General features: G+C 41.3%; 1 protein-coding gene across 3 annotated transcripts in view; it reads left to right on the top strand.

Annotated features, from left to right (window-relative positions):
- The window catches only part of LOC117552565 (ephrin type-B receptor 1-B), a 170548-nt gene that overhangs the window by 69466 nt on the left and 77725 nt on the right, over nucleotides 1–23357 (top strand). For all 3 annotated transcript variants that reach the window (XM_034226142.1, XM_034226141.1, XM_034226140.1), the window contains exon 4: nucleotides 19509–19664. In XM_034226142.1, coding sequence (XP_034082033.1) covers nucleotides 19509–19664 — 156 coding nt within the window. The remainder of the gene's footprint in view (nucleotides 1–19508; nucleotides 19665–23357) is intronic.

Genomic DNA, 23357 nt, shown 5'->3' with positions numbered 1-23357 from the left:
ACATCTCTCAACACCATATGAAACAGAACTGTAGACAGATTTACTTTTTCTTTATGCATATTTTACAAATTACTCCCCTAGCTACTATTCCTGAAAAGTTTGGTTTTAACATCAGCACTACAAGTTATTTACACAAAGAAGCTAAACCGGAGGGTTCATTAACATTACCATTACGAAATAAAAATAATATAGATTACTTTAGGGCTAACTAGAAAAATATACCAGAACTGATGGAGGGCACATTTAAACATGACTGACCTGCTTGGAGCATCAACGCTAACTGAAGCTGGACTCGGACGTGCGACAGCGAAATACACCCCCCGGGTACAAAATAAAGGTATGCATAAACAAACAAAGGCGGAACCAATTTACATATGAAAAGAATATATAATTTTGGTGAAGTTCACAATAACAGAAAATAAAGGTTTTCAAGTATACAAATAGCCAAAATAAAAAAGTCATAGAATAGCAATTTCATTTGAATTGTTTTATATCAGTTAGGCTATATATTGGGTGGGACATTTTGAGCGTATCTGAATATTGGGGGGGATGTCCCCCCCCAATGTATATGGTGAATTCAGCCCTGTTATCTATAACTTAAGGGACAGCTCAATTCAAAATTCAAGTCACATGACACGACGTGACGTCACACCCTGGTCTGGCGGAAACACTGGTTAAAACTATTGGAAAAACTTGATAATAAATGTTGCTGGTGGGTTTTTACATTTGCATGTTTAATGATGTAAGCGCTATACTATTGGGGTTAAAGCAGACATTTCAAACGGATACAGTATTTAAGAGTCTTGGCCAATAAAGCCAAGACTATCTGTTAAATATGTTTTGTTCAAAATTGACAAATAGTCTGAATTTGTTTTATTACAGACATTTTTCTTGAGTTTGGAAGGTTGCTAGCATCTGCTTTCAATGATCTGTGAGGTTGTAAAGTTATTGCAGATGGACTGATCGAACCTGCTCAGCGTGCAGTCAGCATGGTGTCATTGGGTTTTTCCAATAAGCCAATCCTGCAAGCCAAAAGTGCATTTCTTCCATGCTTTCTGTTGATTCTGTTAATCCGCATGGGTGCTCGAAATCAATTCAAAGCTCAAAATCTCTGGACTTTGGGTCAAAGCTTGTAAGATATTTGTTCTCTTTTGTGGGAGGCTTTCACACATGAACAAATATATACACACACACGCACACACTTTCCATCACCCCGAGATGAACTTTGCGTGTCCAATTTCATAACCTAATCATGTTTGCCATAATTGCCCGGCACTTGAAGCAAACAGCATTACAGTTCCAGTCTAAGAGCTCCCTTAGCATCCCTTATTAGACATATGTAAAGAATTATGTATGTGTAATCCTTTTATGACACTATGCATTATCCTAAACCAACTCGGCTCCCTATAACTGGGCAGGTCAAATCAAACACAACCTCAAGACATTCACAATATGCAATTACCCTGCAATTAGACAACTCCCATAATCCGCATCGCACTATGTCATTGTGCACATTTAATTGAACGTTCTCGTTGACAGTAATCACAGTCGGTACTTTCCGGGTTCAGGGCATGTGGTTCTTCAGAAACTACATACAACATCTCTTTTCAGACTGACAGACAGAAATATCATATGAAGCTTAATCTTGCAGACCCATCTCTGTGACAAATTATTGATCTTGGCTTAGTTGTCCCTCCTCATGCCAAGGACCTCCTGGTATGGCTGCTTTCAGAAACGCCCACTGGAGAAGACAATGTGTAAATATTGAAAGCAAGATAGGGGAGAGGAGGAGTGTGTATCTATCTATAGTGCCAGTGTGTGTGTTGTCGGGGCAGTGTGAAAAAAGACGAAGAGACTTAGTAATCCTCTCTTTGAGCACTTTGTGCTTTGTGCTCCATTTATTTACCGAGTTCCCACACTGGCTGGGGGGGCTTCAGCTTTTATCCAAGACCGGAATTAGCATGGCAAGACTTGTAGTTGGTTAGATCTGTGTGGATCCTCATATGTGTGTGTCCCTGTTTATTGCGTGTGTGTGTGTGTAGTTTAGATTAGGTGAGAGCTTAGCTTATCCACATCGGCTGGGGCAACCCCGACTTTTAATGAAATCTTCAAAGTGAGTGTGGTTTTATAGACTTCAATGAAACCTGCAAACCTCTCAGTCAGTCTTTTTTGGCTGCATTTGGTCATGAAAACCAATCATACATTTACGGTGGGCTGAGTCAACAGGTGGACTGCTGCCAACCTGTTGCAGTATAAGTTATCTGTTGTTAAGAGGTTGGATTGACTGCATCTATTTTGCACCTTATTATACAGAACTTTAGCAAGGTTTCATCATTTTGCTAAACCTAAAGATGTACGATGAGTCTTGTAAGTAAAGAAAATGTCAAAACATGATACTGCACTGATACAATTCCGGAATGCCAATCATCACTATCTTAATCAGCAGAAAACACTTCATGTTTTGCGCATTGGGTGTAGTCAATGATGTGAAACATGATGTGCATTAAGGTTGATAGCGTTTATATTTGGTTTAAGATTTATTTTAGTTGTTTTCTGCCCTCTGAGAAGCCTTATAATTGCAAAGTCAGCAGATATGGATGAGTACTGACAATAGAAATTAGGCTTCTTCGGGACTGTGCAATCAATAGCTATGGACTCTTCAACCACGCTTTTACTTGTGCCATCACTGGTGCAGTGTCTTATGTATTCATAGAGTTTCTCTTGTTCTGTAAAAGCAATTTTTTTCTGTTACCACTCAAGATATATAATCGGCCCTTTGTTTCCGTCTATGTTCTTTTCCTCCTGGGCCTTGATTATACTGTTCTTTCAAAAACATTACATATTGTCCTTGTGTACATCTTGATTATGTACCCAGCCAACAACATTTACCCACTTCAAGACTCATCTGTAACTGACAAATAACAAGGGAGATGGTTTCCAAAAGTAACAACCTTATTATAGATAATTCAATGCACTGAGAGATACCTTTATAACTAACCTTTCAACATTGTTTCATTACATCTATGCACATGTACAAATACAAAATGTTCTCTCGTACAGATCAGATATGTAATCTAAGTGCTGGGGCAGCAGTACTGTAGTGCTAGCTCAGACTGCGCAGTGGCATGCTTCTCAAAGAGAATAATATCTGATTAGTTCGAGTCCGAATACAGGCAGAAGCTGACAAACAAATGGATTTGCTGTGTCTAGAATGTTCTCTGGGGGAGCTGGATGGGCTGAGATACAGAGACGCTGCCTTTGTGTTGGAGCCAGCGTGAACATAATAAGACCCTTTGGGGAATGAACCAAACACAGAGTGATAGGGACACAAAGGCACACATGCTCATACACTCAGTCAATTTCACAATCTCGCTGCCTCTCTCTCCTTGTGTCTTTTTCTACAGCAACATTTCTCTCTTACTTCCTTATAAACTGACCTTTATCTTACTGGTTACCCTGGTAATATAGCCAGTTTTCGGTCATTTTGTCTTTTGACTTTTGAAGGTCTGTAGAGTTTCTTGACTCTTGCTAAGTTTATTGTGTCAGCAAAGTGTCATGCCGTGCTCCCACAAACAGGAATCACAGCAGCCTTTTTATAAGGATATTATTGTCTGTGTATGTGTGTACATGCATATCCGTGTGTGTGTGTCGAGGCTTGTCTGTGTGTGCTTCACAACCATCACGGCATGAATGGGCCTGCAAATCCTATTCCCTCCTATCTTTGTTTTCCTTCTCTACTTCATCTTCACTGCCTCTTTAATTCCCTCTCTACCACTGTCCTCCTTCTCTGGCGCACTGCTAGGAGAGCAGTCTTAGAGGGACTGCCACAATAGGGGTATTAACCAAATGTATATTAAGTTTGCCTGACTCGCGCAGTCAATGTGATGCTTTTACACCTCTAATGCCATGTGAATAGGGCTGCTGCTCCCTGAGAAACGCCTCCGTGAGCTCTCGGAGTGAGGGGCCCTTTCACTGGCTCTTGTGACCCTGGTCCACGTCGCCTGTGCCGGCCCCATCTCAGAGCACACAGTTCTTCATTTTCATAAGTGCTTAATCTGGATTGGAAGCCTCTCCATTGTGGAAATGATTTGAGAGGGGGACTTTGGCCAGACAAAAGGGCTCGCCTTTTCTGAGGCTGAGGCCTCCTTAGCCCTGTTCCTCCCTTCCCATTCTTCCATACAGAGCCCCCAGCAGGGGCAGCTAATTGTTGTATGGAGAGCGAGAGTGATGGGGTGTTGATTGTATGTCCAGCTTAACACTGCCCCCAGTGGAATACTAATATGACAGACAGGAGGATGGATGGATGCAGAGTTGAGAGACAGGTACAGTATAAAGAGCTACTTTGTGAAAGAAAATAAAACTGGCTGTTGATTTATCATTTAATCCAGGTCAGAACAGATCCCGTGATGCCGTCTGATAGTACATTTTATTTTGATTCCTCTATAGAGCACAAAATACTTTGGAGCTGGAATGTGTAACAAACTCAGAGTGAAGCTTTGAAGTGTAATGCTGTTGCCCTGGGCTACTTAGCTCCAGGGTCAAATGAGATTACACCCTTGATCTGTGTTAGTGCTTCCTGATCTGTAGGATTTTAACGTGTGTGTGTGTGTCTGTGTGTGTGTGTCTGTGTCTGTGGGACATCCATATGAAGGTGTATACGATCTTCTCCTCATATTAACTAATTAGTTAATTTTTGGCCTGATCTTATTGCTTTGTTGGTGTCTCTCCGGCTGAGAAACCCATTCTGTCTCTCCCTCAGTTTCTCTATCCGTGCTCACTGCTCCGGAACACCTTAATCCAGTGTGAAAGCAATTGGCCTTCTCAGATCTAATCAATAGAGGGCCAGGGCAGTGAGCCAGAGGGAACATCTCTGGCCCCTGCTCAGCTACAATCAATTTAGAACCATCGATTCAGTGATTGAAATACAAAGAGCAGACGCGCTCGACCGTACAGGTGCTTTAGTGTTTGGGTGTGCCAACATGTTATATATCTCCCTGTGTGAGTGTTTCTGAATGTGGGTTTGTTTGTGTGTGTGTACTGTATGTGAGTGAGTGTGTTTGCAAATTTCTTCATGTGTGTATATGGATAGTATGATTTATTTTCAAGCCATCTCTAGTAAAGTGAGAATGGCATTTAATCTAGCCCCTCTGAGACGGAGCCAAGAAAAAAAAAATCACTCCTAATCCAATATGTCCTGCTGGGGGAAGGTGTGTTTTCAAAGGTGTATGTATGTGTGTGTTAAGTTAGCTTGTGCATTTGTGTGCAACCAAGGGTTTCCTTCTTACCAGGTGTAAGAAGTGTACACCCCGTTTTTGAATGCTTGTGCATGCAGAGTTTAAAAGGGCCCTTGCATAACATTAGCATGTATAATGTGACTACACAAATGCCGGAATGAATGTTGACATGTTAGAACACACATGGCATCTACCGAGACGTGTCGGACTTGTCTTTTCTCCGCTTTGCGTGGCTATGTGTGTATTCATGCATATTTGATGTCATTACATATTATATTTGACCCTGTTTATGCAGTTTTGCTCTGCCATGTTTATACATCTCTGAGTGTATCTGTTTGTGAAAGGTGTTTCTATAGATTTACAGTACAGGGTTGAGATGCATACTGCATGTCACTGTGTATTTTTGTTTTATATAAGTTCAGTTTTTGCTGAATGTAAACACGTCAAACCATACATTTACCTGCATGGGTGCTCATCTACAGTTTATGTTTATGTTTATTAAGGATCCCCATTAGCTTTTGCTCTTGACAAAAGCTACTCTTCCTGGAGTCAGACACTTAAAACAATACTACAATAATACAACAGTAACACTGCTTCAGTACATGAAGCATCAAACATATGTCTTTGAAACAGCTGTCTTTATAGGAATTGTGTATTATGTGTAAATATGATGTGAGGTTCTAGTTTCGCAAAGATCTGCAACGAGTAAGAAGAAAACACACTCAGTCCCAGCTTGAACCTGTTTTGTGTGCCATAATGTGCGTAAAATTGGAAAACCACACACACACACACAAACACAATCTTTTGCTACAGTACCTTATTAGAGCTTACCCTCATGTAAATGGCTTTCTGCCATGTATACAGTTAATCCCCTTTCCCAGTTGGTCATGTTGTGTTTTACCCTTAATTCTCTTCTGTACATGGTGTTTGTGTCTTTCACAACGTCCACAATGTCACCACGACCTTTATGAGGATGGGTCACACTCACTTTTAAGTTATGGACAAACACACACTAAATTTACTGTATAATTATTTTCACAATCTTTGTGGCAGTTTTAGCGGATTTCTATTAAGTCCCTTCACTGGCAGGCCTGACCATTTTCTCTTTAAAGTTTAAACCAGCGTTCATCTTGCTTAGCCTGACATCAAAAGCATTCGATCATGTCATATTTGACAGTACCTACAATGTTGTCCATGTTTCCTTTAGGATTTTTAGTATACAAAAACAGCATGAGTTATGTGACAAAGTGGCCTGTCAATCTGATTTTTTTTGTCCTCGGTTTTAAGTGCTGGATGTTCTAGATTACATACATTTATATAATTTATAGGGCTATAATTATCACAAACTATCAGTATAAACCAGCATGGAAATGTACGCTGCTAGACTGCTGTCATGCACTGTCCATCATTCACTCCAAATGAATGACTTCTGGTCTCCATAATCTGAAAACGCGTGAAGATGTTCATGCGGAAAAAAGGAGATCCCAGATGGTCGCAGCCCTTCAGGCCCCACACAAACACACATACAATAACACATATGTTTGCCAGTTTCATAGCTCGGGGCATATTGACTAAGACTGCCTGATAAAGGTCAGTCCTGTCCTGATTTGGACAGGTGGGGTGGGTGCTGCAGTTCACCTTCACACACACCGTTTCTGTGTGATGGAGCGTGTCTGTTTGTCGGGAAGGGAAAGGGCTTTCTGATAAGGTTGTGTGGAGGTCATGCAGATGTAAATATGACATGAATATAGATGTGCTGTGGGCCTGGTTACCTTTCAGGAGGATTTCAGGGCTGCAGGTGCATTGCGTGATAGAGAATTGGGCCAACCTCTGCTTATTCACGCTATGCAAAAGAATATTCAATGAAGACATGCACTTGTCTTTGTACAGTATTCAAAATACATTCTCATACACGTCATTCATCCATTGAGCTCTTCTGTTCATGCCTGGGCCTGATGTCAACATAATTGTTGATTTTCTTTTCTTTTTATAAGCACACCCATCCTGAACCATGAATGGAGTCTAGGACATTGGGCAGGGCAGATACATAATTCCTCTTTTATCCAACTTTTTTATTTCCTGTTGCCTATTGTCAGCTTTAGAAATGAAAGCTTGGCCGCCACTTAGTATGCAATGAGAAATGGCTGCTTTGTACAACACGCATATTGTGGTACTCTGCCACCAACAATTTAACTGGCAAGATGTAGTCCTGAGTGCTTTCTCACATTATTTTGCTTTCACTTTCCCACTTCTCTTTTACTCCCTTTCTCACTCTCTATTTCCCTGATCCTGGTCACTTTCCCTCTCCCATGCTTCACACATAATTTGTGTCTTCTCTTTTGATGCAGAGCTTTTCATCATTATTTCCCATTAGGCATAATAGCAGCAGGGGCGATGAACAGCGGATATGCCAGTACAGCTGGAGGCACATCGTGGCTTGTGAATGCTTTAATTGTATTAATGTATGTTGTGATAGTTGATGCGCGGTGCTGCTCCCCATGACCTCTCCATCACTTTAATGCTCACGTCGCCCATCGCCTTTTATGTTCTCCAACCTCACCTATCCACCTCTTGTTCTTCTATCAGAGATGCAGTCTACAGCCCGATAGGCGGTGAACTTTCTTCTTTCTAGCCATCCACCATCCAATCCACTCTATTTCTGACCTCTGGCCTTATTCTTCTATGTCTGGCTGTGAAAATGTCAGCATCTGAATGACAGGGTGCAATCGTTTACTAGTGTTATAGGTCGGAGACATTTCACTACACTTCCAGGTGGTGAAGGTGTTTGGGATGGAAGGGCCTCCAGTGGTTACACTCTTTTAGATTGCCTGAGGGAATAGTAGACCATGTTAACCTGAGTAATTCTGCCATGGTTGCTCGTCTTTGCCAGAATATTTTGGTGTGAACATTGTGTTATGTACGCTCAATTAGGAATCAAATTAGGAAATGGTAAACAGTAAAGGGACCTTTGTTTTTCCAGTTGTTTTATCATTCTACTCCTCTGGTACCTTCAAATGTGCATAATTACTCATCCACGTTCACAGGCCTCTACACTCATTAGCGGGGCCTCAACCCTGAGCCAAGGGGCCAGGTATTTTAGGATTCATGGATATTTGAAAGCTATTGCTAAGCCTTGGTGGAACAATTCTCAAAGCATTTTAAACATTAAATCGGCTGGTAAGGGTTGGTGTTTTTGAAATTTCTTCTAGACTTGGACGGGGGTTAACCAGCCTCCAATGTAATGTTCAATCTCTTGTTTTAATCTAAATGTAAATGTGCACATTTAGAACAAATAAATAAAAATCGGTTTTAATTAAAAAAACAAAATTCATAGATAATGTTGCATTAAAGCAGGGCGATGGAATGAAAAATACTGTTAAACTTTCTCTCTAAAATAACACAATGTCTTCAAGGCATTCATTTTGCTAATGTTTCCATAAAAGAAAATAGATAATTGTGCTTATGACAATTGATTTAGAAAACGCAACCATTCCAACACTTAATGGTATTTTTTCCAATTGTTATCTATACTGAAACTGGTGCACCTAAACTTTTATCACAGACTCAGTAATAACAACCCAAACTTCATACTTAGCTTTTTCATGCTTTGGGGACATTTTGCCGACAGATTTATGGGTATCACAAGGGTGATTGTTTCTTTGAACAGAGCTGCTGTCTCTCTATATAGTAGGACAAAGAAAAACAAATACATTTGCATTTTTCTTTTCCTTTTTTTTAACGTCTTATAGTTAAAAGGAAAGATTGGAGCTGTCAAAATCAATCCACAGGGCTCGGCCTATAGAGATATACATACACATATTAAAATGAGAAATAACACATTTGTATTTATTAACAGAACGGTCATTTGGTTTGGTGTATCTGCTTACAGTAATTATACACATACACACAGCTCGTTGTTTGTATCATTAATATGGAACATGACAACAAACAAAGCTTATCAAAAAGCTGTCGGTGCTCTTTGATAATAAATTGGAAAGCAAATCATACAGTAATATATCACTACACGGAACATAGCTGTAGCCTGAAGCTTGAAGCTGCCGCCTGAATCTTCATTTACATCCATTTTCATTTTCAATAACACACTTTGTGATGAAATAACAAAAACAAACATATCTAATCTGGACCCAGCGTGAATGCATTATGCATAATTCATAAGGCATTAATCAGAGGTACACAGGTAAAGGGTCCAAATGACTGGATTGGCTGATAAATGTGGTGTTTCTGTATGTTTTTTTTCAAATGTATTTTTTTTCTAGTTGTATACAGAAGGCACGATGCATTTATGGATGAGCATGCCTTTTCTCCCGGTCTCTAATATGTCCCAGCATAATGATTTATTGTTCACAGTCACCTTCCCATCAGGTTCGGCTCTGCTAATGACGGAACTATGAGCAGTGAAAAAAAAGGTTGAAGGCCATAAATGTAATAGACATTGTTGAGCAGAGCAATAGCAAAGGAGCAAAAAGAGCAAGGGTGGGCATCTTTGGCTAACTGCTATAGATTAATTGATCTAGCCATGAAGTTAATGAGCTAGATCCTTTTTAAAAGAGACAAGTGCTGAGACAGAGGAAGCTAATGGTCTCATAACTTGGAGTGGTAAGGAAGAGAAAGCTATTTATCTTGGAACATATACTTTATTCACCGTGTGACAGAATCGCAAGGTAATTGACGGGGCCTGTAAATGCAGATTTTACACATCATTTTGATCAACCCTTCTTTGCAAAACATGATCCACAGACAGCTCAACACCGGAGACAACAATTGTCTGATTATAATCCCTGTAAGGGAAACTTCTGTGTAGCAGCAATGCAGTGGGAGTCACCGACTCAGGAAAGAGACACGGGAAGAGCAGGAGCTTTGATGTCAAACACTGATGGTTTATTTGGAGCTTCGGCCGGAGAATTCACATCACAAGTCACAGCAGTCACGGTGAGACTGCACGGTAGAGTTGCCACGTCAATTCTGAAGAACTCTACCCCAGACCCATGTATTTAGCTAGTTCCGAGAGCATCATCAACATGCTGCATAACAAGATAAAATCATAACACCTCTATCAGCTGACGCCAACAGGCAGGAACAGGGAGACAGAACACTGAAAGCACAGCAGCCAAGGTTACGAGGTGCGTGTGCTCCAGTGACGTGCGGTGAGGTTCATGGCTGGTGAGGCACTGACTCTTTCAGATTCAGATTTACAAATATTATATTCTGACCTTAATCGAAATATTCTGTTATTTTCAAAAGCTTTTTTGGTCTGATGTTTCGATTCATTTTAAACAGACCGTTCAACAAAAGGATACCCAAAATCTAAATATTGGATTGTTCTTTCTTAGTAAGAACCAATTTGTATTATAATTGTGGTCTTACCTTGACTTGAAGATGAAGTCCATGCTATCCTTCTGGACAACAATCTCTATTACTTTTTTGTAAAAGTCCTCCTTATCTTCCTCTAGTTTCAAAAGTCTCGTTTGTTGTTCGCGTCTATACCGTCTCTGCGTAGAATAACAGTAGCAACAAGGACCTGTGGGCTCACGTGCGCCCCCTTCAGTGCGGCAGAGGTTATGGCTGCCTCCCCTGGTGCTTTTTTCATTGCCGTTGTACGGCGAGCCTAAATATCATATATACGTGAAATAAGTTATTTAGAGACTATGGATGGCGAGGATAAATGTAATAAAGGGATCTACAAACATTACATTGGTGACCTACAGTGAGATGGTAACAGGCATGCGCTTAGGGCCCGCTTTCCAGCCAGTTTCTGTGAGGTGACGCATTTGGAGGTGAGGCAGAGCTCATCTGTGCCTCACCTCACCACACAGTAACTGGCTTGAGCGCGCTCACAAAATAAGTGCCCGCGCTAAATTAGTGCCCGCGCTCCAGCAAGTTACTGTGGGCTTACGAGAGGCAGAGCTCGTCCCTGCCTCACTCCTCATCGCTCCCATGTAGTTGTAGCGGAGCTCGGCAAATTTGCTGATTTTGACTATAAAAAGCGATTGGAATCAAACATAAATCACATTTACAACACAGATCAGTGGAGACATTTTATTATTATTACTATTTAGTTTTTCTTTAGTTGTTTTTCCGTTACATTGTAGTATGGCCAGTCTATGAGTATGACAGGTGAGGCTCTGCCTCCCCTGCCTCCCCTGACTGCACGTCGCTGGTGTGCTCAGTCAGGACAGTTTGAACTGATTAACTGGGTCAAAGTTATGGGCCTTGGAAAATATTCCCCAACAATCCCTAGCTGAATGAAAAGCCATTTTCTGTGATAGTTGACAAACAGGATTTCATTTGACAATAAAGTTTGTGAATATCCTCAAACCGTCACATTAATATTTCTACATTGATAATGTAAGAGGCCTTAGTGATTACAGCTTGCTAGCTGAGTGAAGTTAGATTGATCATATCAGTACTGCAATCATATTGCAATCAAACACCGGCAATAACATGCTCCTTGCTCAAATAACTTGACTGATTTCACCCCTCATCAAGTAACTCTTTATCTCTGTCTGTCTTACCCTTTCTCCTTTTTTTCTCTGTCAGTTGGCAGTGTGCAATGAGCCCGGTCGGTCCCCTGTTAGGTTCTGATTACAGTGTAGATTGTAGTGCAAGTACATGTTACTGCCTGCTGAGCGGCGATATGTTTCCGAGGGCGTTGTTTCTCTACCACCTTGCCAGCCAGTGATGGGTTGGCACAGTGGAGTTTCCTGGAATACCAATGCCTCCTTGTCGTCTCTATCTCTTTCCCCTGCTCCTCTCTGACCACTCCTATAACTGAAAGATATGCTCAGTGCCTTGGCACATAGCTCTATCTTTCTGATACAAAATTGACCCGAACCGATGTGCCATGCCCGTTGCAGAGCGGCAAACTGCCAACGCAACACTCGGTTATGACGAGTCTTTGTGGAGCTAAGAGATTATATAGCTCTCTTGATCTGTATCATGCTCATAATGCATGCACACACATACACACCAACACGCGGACACACATGCAGACACACGACTCATGCATGCTCTTGCTCTAAGCCAGATTTCCCAGTTGGCTGGTCTGTCATTGGCCGGCTGTTCAAAGGGAAAGTGTGGGCCAAAAAATGACTGGCTGTGAGGTTACCATGGTAACAGCCTGCCCAGGGGCGTGGGCTGTCTGCTAAATTGTGAACACACAGACACACACACACACACACACACACACACACACACACACACACACAAACGCACGCACGCACACACACACACACACAACACACACACACACACACACACACACACACCACACACACACACACACACACACACACACACACACACACACACACACAGACCTTCATTTCAGCATAATCTGTATTCCTACATTCATTGTGTCAGACACCTGCCCTGCTCATTAGCATTAGCAGTCAGACAGTTGGATTTCACATCCTTGTGTGAAGCAAACTGATTATTTTCGAGAAATCACAAGCAGGGCTATTTACTGTCTTCATCTGGACACTCTTATATATTCTTATTATTTTACTGCTGCACTGCCCTCTATTGAATCCAGTCAGAAATAGTTTTATATTGTCCAAACATGGAAACATCTGAATTGCTAATATTTTCCGTAGGTAACGACAGTAATTGGTGTCAAAAATGTATCAGAGGAAGCAATCCTTTGTTTATTTCTTCTCATTTGACTTCTCCTTATGTGTTTTTTTATGACGTATATATCTAATACCAGACTTCACATCTATATAGCAGTGTGTGGACTTTCAAAGGTAGCCTAATTGGAGGATATATCAGCTGTCTCAGGGGGGTTTGAATAGCGTTCACAGTGGTTTCTGCAGCGTCAGACATTTTTAAAGATGGTTGAGAGGACAAGCATGTCAAAATAATCGGTGTTTGGTGAAGAGGACAAAGGATAAAGAAGGTTTAAAAGAGTGGTATGCATGAATGTATATGTGTTTGAATTAATGTGTGTGTGTGTTGGGGTGAGCTTTTGTGTACAATGGTGGTTGTGGGTATTGGTGCATGTTTAAGCTCGGAAGAGAGGCTTGACAGGGACAGATGATTAATGATCAGGGGGAGTGTTCTGTGGGAGGAACTCTTCAGCACCGCAGCCCTTGACAAAAGCAGACAAGGTATGCTCCAAGTGCTGCACTTTTCCAGCCATCCCTTTATTCCTGAACCTCTTTGGCCCTCTTTATTCCTCCTCACATACTCTCTTTCTGTGAGATTAGAAGGTGATGGCAGGCTGTAGGGGAAACGTACACTGACCAGACTTGCCGAGTGATGTCACCACTGTGAACTCTGAATGCCTTCAAGTAATGAAGAAATTATCGCACTTGTGAAAAGTTACTTGGACATTTGTTCAGATCTTGGACAGACATGTTTTTACGAGTCCCGTGTTGGCAGTTTATTAGAAATATGCAAAATTGTTCTTGAATCAGTTTATTTTAATTCATAATCATAACCTTAAACTGTATTTTACCACAACTTTTAATATCCCGCAGGCATTTTTCTGATCTTCTGACATGCCTTTGTTTCAAGCCATGCCTCTGTCTCAAATTATTGTATTGGGTTCTTCAATGACCTTGTGGAGAAACACCTTGGTTGGAAAAGCAGCTCATTATGTGAATTGTGGTCGGAAAAGGAACAATGACAGACGAGCGAGACTGAATACCAATAGGCTGAAGCACTGATTGCTTTTTGTTTTAAGATGTTGGCTATCCTGCCATGTTTTGTGTCCCCTCTGTCAGACAAAACATGTTAATTTCCCAACCCAATTGATATTGTCTGATATATTGTCACATAGGCAAATCTATACAGGCATGCACTTGGCATGTTTGCAGCATGTGGTTGAGTAGGAGAGCTGTTTTTCTATGTGACTGAGAAACAACATAGTGAAAAAGGGGTCAACTGGGGTCATGACCAGATCATAAGCCTGTCTGTATGAGGTATATGTGAGTGGGAGGGTGTATGCATGACTCTAAAGCCTGTAAAGTCTGTGATCCATCCCATGTGATGGATGAGGCTAAGGGTTAAGGGCGTATTGGGGGGCTATGTTTTCTACTTAAGGGTCACTAACTCTAAATCACAACTTCTTCTCTTCTTTGGGTTGCGCAACCTCTCTGCACAATGTTTTAAAACCTCTGACAAGCAGCCTTGGTATTTATAAAGCTGAAAACGGTAAAGGAAAAAGTGAAATGTAAAAAACTGTGTTGATATTTTGAGATTTTTTTTTGGTGTGGATTCAATCAGGCAAAGGGCTATTTAAAAAAAGAAAAGTCTCAACATGAATCACAACTTTATTGGCTCAACTTAGAGTTTCGCAATAATAGAACGCTATAGTGATACATATGTCATATTACGGAATGGATAATTTCCCTTTAAGCCTTATATCTATTAAGATACCTTTCTGCTGCATACATTTGACCGATTACCTTTTTGGGGTTTAAAAGCTCACTTATACTTCAGAGTGACGCTAAAGTAAAAGTCAGGGGAGGACTTAGTGTGCTGTAACTTTTATTAGGTTTGAGTGAGAAGTCATTTCCAAACCCATCTTATAATCCTTTGCATTGACTTCCTGCATGACTAAGTATACATTTTATATTTTATCTCACACCTACCTGGTGATTCTAGCATGACAAGCTAATAAAAGTCTTATTTCACTGCCTCCATAATAATATAAGACCAAAGTTTCCAATTACTTTGTATTCTGATAGCCTGTATACAACAGCACATGATGTGCCCCATGTGACACAGAGCCAGTGTGGTTCCATGTATGATGTATTACCTGCAGGGCACACTTTATTATATGCTCAGAAAACATATTGTGTGGTCTAACCCCTGTGCACTAACCCTGGCTCTGCATATCAGCCATCATTAAAGCCTATTTACAGAGACTAGCTTATGTTGAAGATCATCTCATGTAGCACTCGTGCAGGCCAATCAATACGTCACTGTTGTGTGGAAAGAAAATCTGAGTGTCTGTAAATTAACTTGAAATTTGGAAAGTTCTGGTATACAAAGTGTGTCCACATGCTTGTTTATGAGCTTACAGATTCAGATTGTTGTCATTATCGAAAGAGGAAGAGTACCTGCTGTGAAAATGACGATGATCATCTCATCCCTGCCGGTCAGGTTTGCTGTGACATGAGGTCATCTCAGTTAGACTTTGATGAGTAGCGAGCAGCGATCCGCAGCTGCCATACCTCCGTCAACTCACTGTGGAGAGAGCTAGAGACAGAAGGAGAGAAAAAGGGAAAGACAGTCAACCTTAACAAGGATTCAAACCTGTCAATCAAGACAAGAAAGCAACAAGGGGAGGAAAGGTGGGAGAAGAGAGGGAGCAATTAATTACCAGTGGGACAGACACAAAAAGATGTAAAGGTGGAGAATGAAGTGAGAAGGAAAGAGGGAGAGAACAACACAGAGAATCCTGTAGAGACCACTTGAAACGAAAGAATGTTTTGATTTTTTCATGCAGCCAGTTCAGCTGTGGGTTATTCTCCCACTGGGAAGAGTAATTGCTTGTTGATCCAATGTTCTATCCCCTCCTGTCCCTGAAAAACCAACACATTTGATGAGTCATGGGTCTATGTGCTTTCTTCATTCTGCGGGACAAGAACTCCTGGCCTCCTCCAATCTAAATATTCACAAATCAAGAGAAAATACTTTGGGCTCAGTTCCAAATTTGATGAAGCATATCGCTGCTCAGCCCACCGCTGCCCGCCCTTACGATACCTCAGAGGGTTTGCTAACATTGTTCGCATCACTTTCTCTCTCTCTCCGTCTCTTAGCCCATTTCTGTTCCTTCCTCCCTCTCGCTCTGTGAGGCAGATCCGTGAGCAGCTAATTAATGAGTTTAATGCTAGGATTCATGCACATATTATGGGTCAATTAGAGAAAGAGCCTCAGCTCCAAGGTAGGAGTTATAATCTAGAAGGACATTTATCTTGTGCTGAGTGTGAGCTGTTGTTGTGAATGTGTGTCGCTGCCTGTTTGTTTTACCCTGGCTGTCACTTATCTCCCCTCCTGAAATGCTGATCGCGGCATCTTCAGTTGACCAAGGAGAGGCATTAAATTACACCAGGTTCTGTAGGACATATGCTAGTCAAGTAGCAGAACATGTGGGTGCGCCATTTCATTTAATGGGGTCAGCAGTGGCTACATGTGTCTCTCTGTAAATCACTTAAGTGAATGAGTTTGGGAGGTTGGGATTGCACTGATGCCAATACGGGAGTGTTTCTCAGTGTGTGTGTTTATTTAAGCGAGTGTGTACTTGAAGATGTTTGTGTATATGTGTGTTGGCATTTTTCAGCTCACAAGTTTGCCTTGAGGCACTTTTGCAGCGCTGCTATCTCAGACGGCTGATTCAGCACAGTCCTCCCTGTTTTCTCTTCACTCTTGCCCATTTATGAGTGTCCTGGCTAACTGCTGTCTGTCTGTAAACACACAACCCAGGGGCATAACCCAAATGCACAAATACTCCTCACACCCCATTAAACACACACTGAACAACTTATGGTGATCCCTTTTCCTCAGAGTCAGGGCAATCTTTTTTTGAGTGTCTTTGTGTGTTGGCCGTGTGTTGGCCGTGTACATGCGTGTGGTTCTTCGCTTCACCCAGATGTATGCATTTTATATAGCAAAGATGATGACACATAAGTTCTCTCCCCCGCTCCTACTGAAAATGAATTTTTGATCTGTGTTTTATCATCTTGTAATCTCTGCTATCTTCGGAAGTTATTACTTTATAAAAAGGCTCTGCAGCTGGTTTGTACTCCACCGTATGGCCAGGGAGGGTTTTTTAAGACTCTCAATGTTCTTGTATTAGTTGGATCTCAGTACTCTCCTCACACATCACATGAAATCTGTGTTATACAAGTCAAGAGAGGTCAAAAACTCCCTCTCCCACACACTAAAACAGAGGCCCACACTCCCTTGTAAAAACACTATTACCTTTATAAGGCTCTCTTATAAACCATAGGCCCTTTATATTCCCTGATACATGCATCGACAGTTTGGAAAGCTATGTTTTTTAGGGGGACATCCTTGGACATTGCAGCTGTGATATGCCTCACAGCTCCTAGGGTTGTTTTATAAGCTGTTTGTGGTTGTTGTGGTTTGGTCATGTATGTGTGTTTGTATGTGATAGTCTGGCTGTGTGGATACTGTTGTGTGACTAGACATGAGGTCAGTCAGTTAGCCTCTGGTGTCTGTCAGCCCCACCAAAGGAGATAGGAGAGCAGCCGCCGTTGGGGGCAGCAGCTTGAGTTGTGTGTGTGCATGATGCCACCTATTTCCCTCTCACCTTCTTTCTTTTTCACCCTTTCCTCAGCTCTCTATCCTTCACTAACAGCCCATCAGAGATAGCTGGCTGAATGGTATGAATGGAAGAGTCATAAGAGCAGGAACCTGCCCTTTTTACAACATAGTAAAGTAGACGTTGGCTTCCTAAAGCCAGCCTCACAGTGAATGTTGTATGAAGCGTGGCATTTTTTTATTAATTCTAAAATGCCTGTTGATACACAGGTCTAAGGGATTTTCTCACTTCGCACTGTGCCACATCATCCACTGATTTGGCAGTGAGGGGATGTGCCACCAACTCCTTAGTCGAATAGTTTTTTAACAAGCTCCTTGCAACTATTTATGTAAAGGGATTTTAGTCAGATACAATAAAACTATTTTGCGTTGAGCAAATTCAATGTTGCTTTTACTGTTTTATTTTTCTCTAAATATCTAAAATGCTTAACCAATGGCTCGTCGTTTTTTATAAACCTGACAATATATTGTATTGTCTGCAGAATTATTTTTGTTCTTTGTATATATCTTTGCTGTGCATACTCAGAGTGATTTTACTTTCTAAAAGCATTCTTAAAAAGTGTTTTAAACATTTTAAACAAGTATACCCTACATCCAATTCCTCAGCTTCAGTCAAGCCTTTACAATCTTTTACTCTGGAAAATAGTAGCAGCTGGACGCATTGTACGATGCTTGTCCCATTAAATGTATAACCCTTCCCCCTCTGGAGTTCAGTGGCACCACAGCTTCCTCCCCCATCAGTAAGCCTGCTAAAATATTAGACATTTATCATGGTTATTATAGTCAGTAAATGCTTCCACAAAGTGCAGAAACCCCCACTGCTTTGTATTCTTTTGGGATATGAGGGTAAATGGATTAGGTTATTGCCTGGACAAAGGCATCAACCAAAATAATCTTTGTCCGCCTCCATGTCCTTTAGAATTTAGGACTCAAACTAAAGAAACCAACCTCCACTAACCAGAGACTTTGCCTCGTGTGGAAGTCTTACAATCTGAACATAAACATACTACTGAGCTACAGTATCCAGTAGTAAGGTAGCTCATCTTAGTTTAGCAAAAAGATTGGAAACTTATTTTTTTATCTAAACATTATTGAAAATAAAACACGGGACACTAGGCAACCATTTTCATGCCACTATCAATCCTATTAAACAGTTGTGTTAAAATAACCGGGAGAATACATATTGTAAAACTGGCACTAAGCCTTTTATATTTTTACTGGTGTTGTTAGCATGTGGTCTTTGCAGGTCTTTTGGTGGGAAACACTGGAGGTGAAAAAAAAGACAGAACCTTGTGAAATCACTTTTTGCTAGGCTGGACCGCCAGTCAGACAGTTCTACCTTACTGATTGCCTCAGCCATTGATTTAACAAGCTAAAATGGCTGAATATGGGCCAATGGCCATCACAACATTGCAAAAACTACTGACGATTGGCCACAGGCACACCGTTATCCAGCAGCACCTGATGACCAACTTTCTACTGGATTCTGGATTTTGAATCTACTGATTGTATACATTAGGATATTGTTCATGATTGTAAACTCAGTAACAAAAGGAATAGTTCAACACTTTTGCCAATAATTAGATAAGTTCAATCCTCTCTCATGTAAAAAATTACGCAATACACTGAGCAATAAGTTCTCTCATCAACAGGGGCAAACAACTAAAAAGGTCCACCTACCAGCACCTCTAAAGCTCAGTAATGAAACAAGCAAATCTATTTAGTTTATTCCATACAGTAACCAAAAAAGAAACAGGTAAACATATGTAGTGTTAAAGGGGATGTGTGGGAAAATTTCTGGTCAAATTAAATATGCATTTTTTGTCTCAGTCTGTTTTCATCTCTGCTTACCATTCTAGCTGATTTATTAGACCCAGATGTCTGACTCATGCATAATCCTTTGTTCATGGTTTTTCTCATATTTTTTTCCCATTTTCTGACATTGTTTTTCTGTTTTCACAGCATGCCCGCCGGGTACCTTCAAGTCAACCCAGGGTCCAGGTCTGTGTCTACAATGCCCTCCCAACAGCCGCTCCACAGCTGAAGCCGCCACCATCTGTGTGTGCCGCAACGGTTATTACCGTGGTGATGCTGATCAGCCGGATGAACCCTGCACGAGTGAGTACATTGTACATGACATGACATAAACACTCCAACAATGTCACACTCTTACATTCTTGTACGAAAAGTACCTTATATAGGAATCCATGTGGGCATTGTCCATTTCAGTGTAAATCTATTTGAAAAAAGAAAGATAAATATATACAAGCCACTGTATTTGCAGAATGACAAAAGTGTAGAGATTTTTTCCCACCTTACTTTGTCTGTGTCTTTCACACTATCATCCAACTAGCACATATTGTAGCATTTTAAAGGGCGTCTATCCAAAACCCTGGTTGGCTTTTAATTCTGTTCATAATGATCACATTTGAAGGTTTCCGTCATTGACGTCTCTGTCACTCTGCCAGAGAGCTACCTCTCTGTCTGTTGAATTCTGAGTTATTTCCTTCTCTCTGTCTCCTTTTCTTGCTGCTGTTCTTTCTTTCTTTATGTCTGCTATCATCCCCTGAAGTCCTAATTACTCAGGCAGATGCTGCGAAGCTTTCGACACTGTCCTGCCATTATCCGCTGGAGATCCAATAAGGCCTCTCACAGCATTGTAGTTATCTTAATATGATGTAAAAGCAATATGCTAAGCCTTCCTGACGTTCCCTGCTGACACACAGTTACACAGAAGGAGAGCACTGTTAGACCCCAAAAAGTTTGTTTACCTCTCTTCCTTGAGAGAAAAAAACAGAGAAAAAAGAGTGTCGAAAAGCTGAACGCAGGTGGAGAAAAACAAATCTCCAGGTGCACTTTCAAATCTATAAAGAGAGACTTGGCCTTTATAATTTGGAATTGAAATTTGCCCGACAGTCTTTCTTCTGTGATATCATTGCCAAAAACAAAAACAACGCACGTGCCTTGTTCGCTACCGTCGACAGACTAACTAACCCCCCAGTGTCAGTAGCCTCTACATTTCTATCCACCAGGGCATGCAATGAATTTGCCTCCTTCTTCACTGACAAAATTCAGAAAATCAGACAAGCAGTCAGTGCCTCTGCATCAGGTACAGCAAATGTTTTGTCTCTGTGTCCACTTAACATCAATTCAAACACCATGACACAATTCCGTCAGATTAATGATAAAAACCAAGAGGACATTATACAACTTCTGAAATTCTCCTCCTGCTGCCTTGATATTATTCCAACAGGGTTTTTGAAAAATGTTTTTCCTTGCATGGCCTCAGATTTACTTCATATAGTAAACAAGTCTCTTCACTCAGTTGTTTTTCCACAGGCCCTGAACACTGCAGTCATTAAACCGCTCTTAAAAAAGCATAATCTAGACACTTAAGTAATGAACAATTACAGTACAGGCCCATATCAAACCTCCCATTTCTAGGTAAAATCATTGAAAAAGTAGTCTTTCAACAGTTGAGTAATTTCTTGCATTTAAATAACTGTTTCGATGTGTTCCAGTCAGGCTTTCGTCCAAACCACAGCACTGAGACTGCTCTTGTAAAGGTCTTCAATGACATCCACTTAAACACAGACAGTGCCAGAACTTCAGTGTTAGTATTATTAGATCTCAGTGCTGCGTTTGACACTGTTGACCACAACATATTACTAGACCGACTAGAAAACTGGGTGGGACTTTCGGAAACAGTTCTAAATTGGTTTGAATCCTACTTAAAGGTGACCTATCATGCAAAATGCACTTTTGTACGTCTTTTATACATGAATATGTGTCCCCGGTGTTCCAGGGAACTCACCAAGTGTCAGAAAACACAACCCTCTCTCTTTTCCTCCATACCCAAATCTCTAAAAACGGGGCTGCAACGGATCTGATACAGACTGATCCAGATTTGAATTATTTTCTACGTCACAGAAGTGGTTCTCCGCCTATATGGCCAACTCTCCACCTATCAGGGGAATGTGGGGTTGGGCCACCGCCGGCCATTGCCGCTCGAAAGCGCTGGAGACGACCAGGCCTGTAAGTGGCGCTGTAGTCTGCCACAAAAGCAGAAAAGAAGACTTCCCGCGCATGGTTGCCACGGTTGCCCTTCTGTTTATTCTCCGCTGTGGCTCTTTTTCTCCCTCCCCGAGGCAAGCGTTTGCTCCTGCTGCTGTTATTCATTGCAATCCCTTCCTCGCTGTAATTCTCTCCAGTTAGTCCACCAGCAGATGACAAACACCCACCTCTCTGCCTCTTCCAAGGAACGAGGGGACCATGCAGCAAAGTTTCAGTTGGATTTTTTTTCGCCGGTCAACATGTCCGTTAAAGTTTAAATCTTCCGGACAAAATTAGAAAAGTGCCGGTCAAAGGTCTTCTTTGTTATTTATTGAGCTTTAAAACAAATGAATAATGACTCTATATAATCATATATAAGAATAAAACACAGGACGGAGATCTCTTTTTGTCCCCCTCTTCTCCCCGCTGCAGCCGAGCAGCTGATCTCAAAGCACACTCCCCTCTCCTGCTCGGGGGCGTGGTCAGCTGCAGCTCACAGAATCAGCCAAAAACAGGGCTGGAAAGAGCATATAGAGCAAAATGAGGCATGGCTAAAATGCAGGATCTGTTTGGTATTTTGAAAAAAAAACTATATTTATATACTTTATATAGGTATGGCCCAACAATATATTGTTCAAATATAGCATGATAGGTCACCTTTAAAGGACATAAACAACTTTGAGTTGACAAATATGACATGTGGAGCTTCTTAATCAGATCCCTCTGGATTGTGTTCAGTTTCTGATTGTAGCCTTTTTTACTTATTTCTGCCTTCAATCACACCACTTCAATTGTATCTTCTCTGTCATTTCTGTCCTTATTTTCTCTGTTTCACACTCTATTTTCCTCTAACGTTCAGTACAATTTTAACTCTGTCAATATCTCAACCTTAAGGTTAGAATATGTATGGTTTGTAATGATAACTCAAATGCCAAGTGGACATGCAAGCATTGTACACAGAGCCAACCACAAATCACAATCATTATTGATCTATTTAATAACAACAACCAAAGCAGGCAATATATATATCCCATGAAAAATAAAGTCACTTTTTTTCAATACTGTGGGGCCCTACCATACAATCAAAAATGCATGCCTTTTAAAATGTTATGAGACTTTTCATTTTAGACCGTCCCTTTTAACATTAACATCTTAAACCAACTTCAATGTCTCCTCAATTTCGTTGGCAGATTTGTTTTCCAACGGCACAATAGAACACTTCTCTGACGTTTGCCTCATACAGTATAGCAGCTGAGCTTGGTGCTCATGGTGCCCTAGATCTCAGCAGGGGGAGGCAGTGAGATCATCCTAGTAAGAATCTCTTTAATACTGCCAGTCCTGATAAGAGCACTGCTTGAGTAGCTTAAATCAGGCCAATATGCAGCGGCAGAAGCTGTAGCTTAAACGCCTCTAGACACCATCAGAGGCGCGGGTCCAAGTGTGATCCTGATCAGTCTGATTATATTCCTGATGGATTGTCCAGCACCTGGCTCTGTCAGCAGGGGGGCTTCATGCTATAACCCTCCCCCCGCTACTTTTCCCTCAGGGATATGCTATGCCTTGGATGCACTTCAAACTCCTCTCCACCTCCCATACCTCCTTCATCTCAATCCTCTGTCTTGTGCTGACTCCTGCCATGCCTGTGAAAAAGGAACACCAGGCGCTCTATCTCACAGCATAAAGCCACTCCTCTCAGCTTGGCTACCCAGCATATTGGGACAATGGTTTGCATTGCACTGCATCCTGGTCCTTACCCCC

Source organism: Gymnodraco acuticeps, unplaced genomic scaffold (genome assembly GCF_902827175.1).
Source record: "Gymnodraco acuticeps unplaced genomic scaffold, fGymAcu1.1, whole genome shotgun sequence".
In the NCBI taxonomy this organism is placed as follows: Eukaryota; Metazoa; Chordata; class Actinopteri; order Perciformes; family Bathydraconidae; genus Gymnodraco; species Gymnodraco acuticeps.
The sequence above is the reverse complement of the archived record's forward strand: the minus strand, read 5'-3'. Positions and strand labels throughout refer to the sequence as shown.